The 4,456-nt window shown below is 44.6% G+C and overlaps 1 protein-coding gene across 3 annotated transcripts; it reads right to left on the bottom strand.

The window, feature by feature from the left end:
- Window positions 1–510: 510 nt before the first annotated feature.
- LOC120106181 (proline dehydrogenase 1, mitochondrial-like) lies at window positions 511–4,029 on the bottom strand. Of its 3 annotated transcripts, none has more exons than XM_039119079.1 (4): window positions 3,452–4,025; window positions 1,649–2,291; window positions 852–1,092; window positions 511–748 (listed from the first exon to the last, which is right to left on the bottom strand). In XM_039119079.1, exons 1-4 carry the CDS (start codon window positions 3,965–3,967, stop codon window positions 700–702), a joined length of 1,449 nt encoding a protein of 482 aa, XP_038975007.1. In that variant the 5' UTR covers window positions 3,968–4,025; the 3' UTR covers window positions 511–699. The 3 variants fall into 3 exon arrangements, 1 of the variants encoding a protein (XP_038975007.1); XR_005508389.1 differs by lacking the exon at window positions 511–748 and adding an exon at window positions 1,515–1,575 and having other exon boundaries at window positions 941–1,092; window positions 3,452–4,029; XR_005508388.1 differs by lacking the exon at window positions 511–748 and having other exon boundaries at window positions 941–1,092; window positions 1,515–2,291; window positions 3,452–4,029.
- Window positions 4,030–4,456: the final 427 nt, after the last annotated feature.

The raw sequence follows: 4,456 nt of genomic DNA, 5'->3' as shown, positions 1-4,456 counted from the left end.
CTGAATGTCTGGGGATGCCGTACGATTGTTGGCAAGGACAGGGCACGATTCGTGGGAGAACACGATAATGGCGGTCTACCGCTCGGATGCTTCCTAGTTGGAGGAGCCGCTTGGGGACTTTCAAGCCCCTAAGTCAGGATCCATTCGGGCCGCCCCTTGCTCGAAGGGGCGCTCGGCCGCCTCCTGCTCGGAGGGGCGCTCGGCCGCCTCCTGCTCGGACACAACTTTTTCCCCCCAACACTAGACAATGAGCGGAAAAGAGAAGAACAAAATGATGCTTCCCCATCCCGGCCAACGTAGCCAAGACGTCTTGAACCGATTTTGGCCTTTGGCCAAACCTACCTCAAGACAAGACCGATTTTGTCCAGTTGTATCAATAATAAAATCCCCTTTCAAGGAAAAGCTGCCCATAATACATCACCCAAATCTGAAATATAAAAAAAAATACGGACGGCGCATGTGATACACAACAAAGAAATAAAGAAGCCCTGCAATCATATATTCTTTTCATATTTTAATATATCCGCATGCACATATGATTGCAACGGCAGAAACATCTTTCTTTTCTAAGTTCTTGATACAAATATTTTTTTTTTCCTTTCCTTTTTCCCCTCCTGTAAGTCTGCAACAGCTCCAAAGATCATCATATAAATAAGCATTTATTTTCCTCTTCTCTCCACCCCACCCTCGTAACACCTTTTAAACTCTTCCCACTAGTGCAGTCTTACATCTCCTTGTTAGCTCCATCCTAAGAGAAATATTAGAATACATATGCATTGCTATTAGAACCTGAATTGGTAGTTATAGCTAAGTAAATTAAGGAAAAGAGATTTGTTCCGAGTCCCACATACCTCAAGAGTTGTCTGTCAGGTGCAGAGGAAGAAAGGAATCCCCTGTTCTCCTCTGCTCTCCTAAGAAGGTAAGGAATAATTTGGTTCACAGGTCCAAAGGGAAGGTACTTGCTCACTTGGAACCCTGCATTTCTGAGGCCCAGAGAGAGCCCATCTGCCATCCCCATTAGCTGAGCAAAGTGTAGGTTCTGGTTCCCCTTTCTGATCCCTAGCTCCTCTGCCATTCCTGCAGCTATTTTAGCTGGAACAACAACATCAACATCATTTTGACAATTCAAAGATTGAAAAATAACATACTTGTTATGATGTTTGAAAAATCAGAACTCCTTGGCATGAAGATTGCTCTATGTTACTCGAACATTATGGAAAGATGATCCATGCAAATCAAAGTTTAGAATCTTTTTAGGTCCAAGAAGAAAAACTACAGACCAAATTCCCCAACCAGGTTAGTAATTGGCAGAGGGGGATGGACCATATCTGAATTGTTTAAAGAGATAAGGCAATATATTAGAATTGCAATTTAGGTTCAGTGAACTCTAATAATGTCATAAAAAGAAAGAACACCAAACAACAATTAAAATTATATTCATATTTGGATAATTATCTTCCATAGATTTGTTACCAGATATAAACAAAAAATAAAAAAGTTAAAAGATATCTCACACGGCTAAAACACTGATTGAGTGATTTGCATGTGGCTCCAGATTCTACACTTACTACTTATCTGCACAATTTCACAACAAACAAGCTCAAATAACACCAGCATAATGGATCTAGCATGAGTTTCGGGAATGTACCGGATTCAATATTATGGGTGGCAAGCACCACTGCACCAGCTCCTCTACTGACCCTTTCCAGCATGAACAGTGCACAATCATTATAGCATCTATGTGTTGCTTGAATGTTCTCATGAATGGGAGAAGGCACTCCCAGAGAAGAAGCCAATTGGGTCTCCCTTGTCAAATAAGCGCCTCTCACTAGCTTTACTCCAAAAGAGATTCCCTCCCTCTCTGCAGCTTGAACTACCTCTACCAACCTCTCTTTTGAGTCCCTCAAGTATGCCTGAATTGTTCCATAAACAATAGGTTGATCCTCTCGATTGAATTGAAATGCTGCTGCATAAGTGAAGTAATCTATTGCAGGTTGCACCGACGCATACTCTGCATCAATCAGCAAAGGGAGATTGGCTTCGGAACATCTTTCGCAAAGCTTTGAGAGTCTTTGGTGAGCTAATTGAAGTTCATGCTCTTCTTCCTCTGTTAGAGGGTCTGGCATTGAAGGGGTCAGATAGAGAGGGCTGGATTTGGAGAAGATGGGAAAAGAGAGTGCCTTCCATGGAAGATGGGATGATGGGTCCTTTTGCTCCCATCTCAGCAAGTCACTTATCCTTTCAAGCAATGAGATAGGGCAAAGAGCTGTGATCTTCACACAGATACTGACCTGTTAAATAGAAGTCCTGTTAGATTGCTGGAATTTATGATCATAATGAAAACAAAATTAATTGTCTGACTATATAATTGATTTCGTGTTTTGGCAATTCAAAATTCACATGGAAAGAGTATAATTCTAACTAGTTAACAATCCCATGCCATCCCAACATATTTGGAGTTTATTGTGACTGAGATTAAAGAAGAATTATTGTATAGCATCAATGATCTTGGCATGAAAAAAATTGATTTTCCAGGCGATTGAAAAAAATTCTTATTAGTTTTCTGTCATATCATTTAGGCATAAACTGACAGTCTGTTCTATACAAAAAAAGAAAATTTTTAACACCATCCTAGTTGTCAATCAGTTTAGATGCCAGCCATAAAATACCCTTATCAACAATGCTATAGACCAACTATGTTTGGCTTAACCAAGCGAGAAACAGCGAGCAATCTAAGTGTTTGACGAGTGATTCTTATTCCAATATCAGGTATCGCAGCAATGATCTCGTTTTAATGGAACAGCATCTTTATCTTTAAGAAAAAGCTGGCCGCACCCTTAAAAGTTCAACCAAATTGAAAATGAAATGATTTTTGAGTAACACCAAAACATTTGATTCCTGATGTAACCCCTCCACTTTTCCTTCTCCACTCATTGTTCCCGTGTCACGATCGGGGAAATTCAATTGGCGTGGTCCTAGCTCATTTTAAGAAGCTCATAGTGAGCTTTGTTTGCTTTGTTTTGTTCAACCAAGATCCTCTAAGATGCGCAGATGGCATCACAGAGTGCTATGCGGTTATGAAAGATCGAAATCAGGAAATGAACAGCTATCAAAATGATCCATCAGTACGCTCTATGCCATACATGGTGCGTATTATTTGACAACCATCCATCTTTTAATGGTAATTATTTATGACTGATGGTGCCACTCAGCTGATGCAAAGTATCTTTGGATTTAACTGTCACTAGCGAAGATTCCTCCATAATATCAGATTCTAGCATCAAATACGACTCACTAAAACGAATGCATGCCTAAATGACACGTGCACAAGAATCCCATTCAATGGAATTCATCATACACGTGTCCATTCTCCGTATCGGATGTCCTGCACCCGATCCACAGAGAACAATCTAGTACCCAGAATCTTCCTCAAGAGTAGGATACCACTCACCGAGGTTGGCGGGAGCGATGACGCCATCTCCACCGCCTTGAGAAAGCCATCCAGATTCCGGTCGCAGGCGGCGCCGTCTGACGCGTCCTCCAGCCCGTAATCCAGGACCCCCTTCAACCCGGTCTCCTCCCAGAGCTCCCGCAACGTCCGGCCGGCCTCCTCCACCCCCTCGCCGGCGCAGAAGTGCCGGAAAACCGTCCCCCGGACCGCCGCGACGACAGCCGCGCCTCCTAGCCGGCTCGCATGGACCGCCCTCGACCGCATCACGGCCGTTCCCAGGTCGACCACTGGGTCGAAGGCCAAGGCGTAGAGGGTGGCGAGGGAGCGGAGGAGGGACCCGGTCGGGACCGAGGCGAAGAGCCGCTCCGTGTCGGCCAGGTCCAGGATCCGGGCCGGCGGAGCGGCGGCAGTTTCGGCGAGCTTTTCCGTTACGTTTAACGGGGGCGAGGTGAGGGAGGAGAGGGATCGGAGGAGGTGTTGGCGGATTCCGGGAGGGATTCGGGTGACGACGGCCATTCAAAGGAGAGAATAAGACTTCTCCAACTCTTTGTTCGTGTTCTGCTGGCCGGGCAGAGGGTTCATTATATAGACGGAAGGATGGAAGGTAATAGTGTCTACTTGACTCCACGAAGGAACCAAACAGGTTGTCATGGGAATTTTCCTAGAAGAGCCGCGGGTGGGGAACCGAGAATCGTTGAGGACTTTTTCGTTTTCTCGTTTCCCGGATGAATCGGTCACACGCCTTGGTGCGTGGAGGATTGTTATGATGTGTTTGCTGCTTCTCGGGCACAATGAAGGGAGTTGTTGCCTGAGAATTAGGACAGGTGGCAGAATTTCAGTGGATTACGGGAGTGGGTGTAGAATGCAGTTAGAATTGTCTGCGGCATAGTAATATAAAGAAAGATGGCAGGAAAGTCAGAGTGTAAATGGGGTGGGGAGATGACTCATGGCTGAGCTGGAGTAATGCGATAAGTGTCGCTTGGACAGAGTTTTTTAAAACGATTT

This window comes from Phoenix dactylifera, unplaced genomic scaffold (genome assembly GCF_009389715.1).
Source record: "Phoenix dactylifera cultivar Barhee BC4 unplaced genomic scaffold, palm_55x_up_171113_PBpolish2nd_filt_p 000484F, whole genome shotgun sequence".
Taxonomy (NCBI): domain Eukaryota; kingdom Viridiplantae; phylum Streptophyta; class Magnoliopsida; order Arecales; family Arecaceae; genus Phoenix; species Phoenix dactylifera.
Note: the sequence above shows the minus strand (reverse complement) of the source record. Positions and strands in the feature narration are given on the sequence as shown.

Coding starts and splice junctions, on each gene's coding strand:
- LOC120106181 (XM_039119079.1), bottom strand. CDS start 3,967: ATGGCCGTCGTCACCCGAATCCCTCCCGGAATCCGCCAACACCTCCTC. Junction 2,292..3,451: donor CATCGCTCCCGCCAACCTCG/GTGAGTGGTATC, acceptor TCTATTTAACAG/GTCAGTATCTGTGTGAAGAT. Junction 1,093..1,648: donor CACCCATAATATTGAATCCG/GTACATTCCCGA, acceptor TTGTTGTTCCAG/CTAAAATAGCTGCAGGAATG.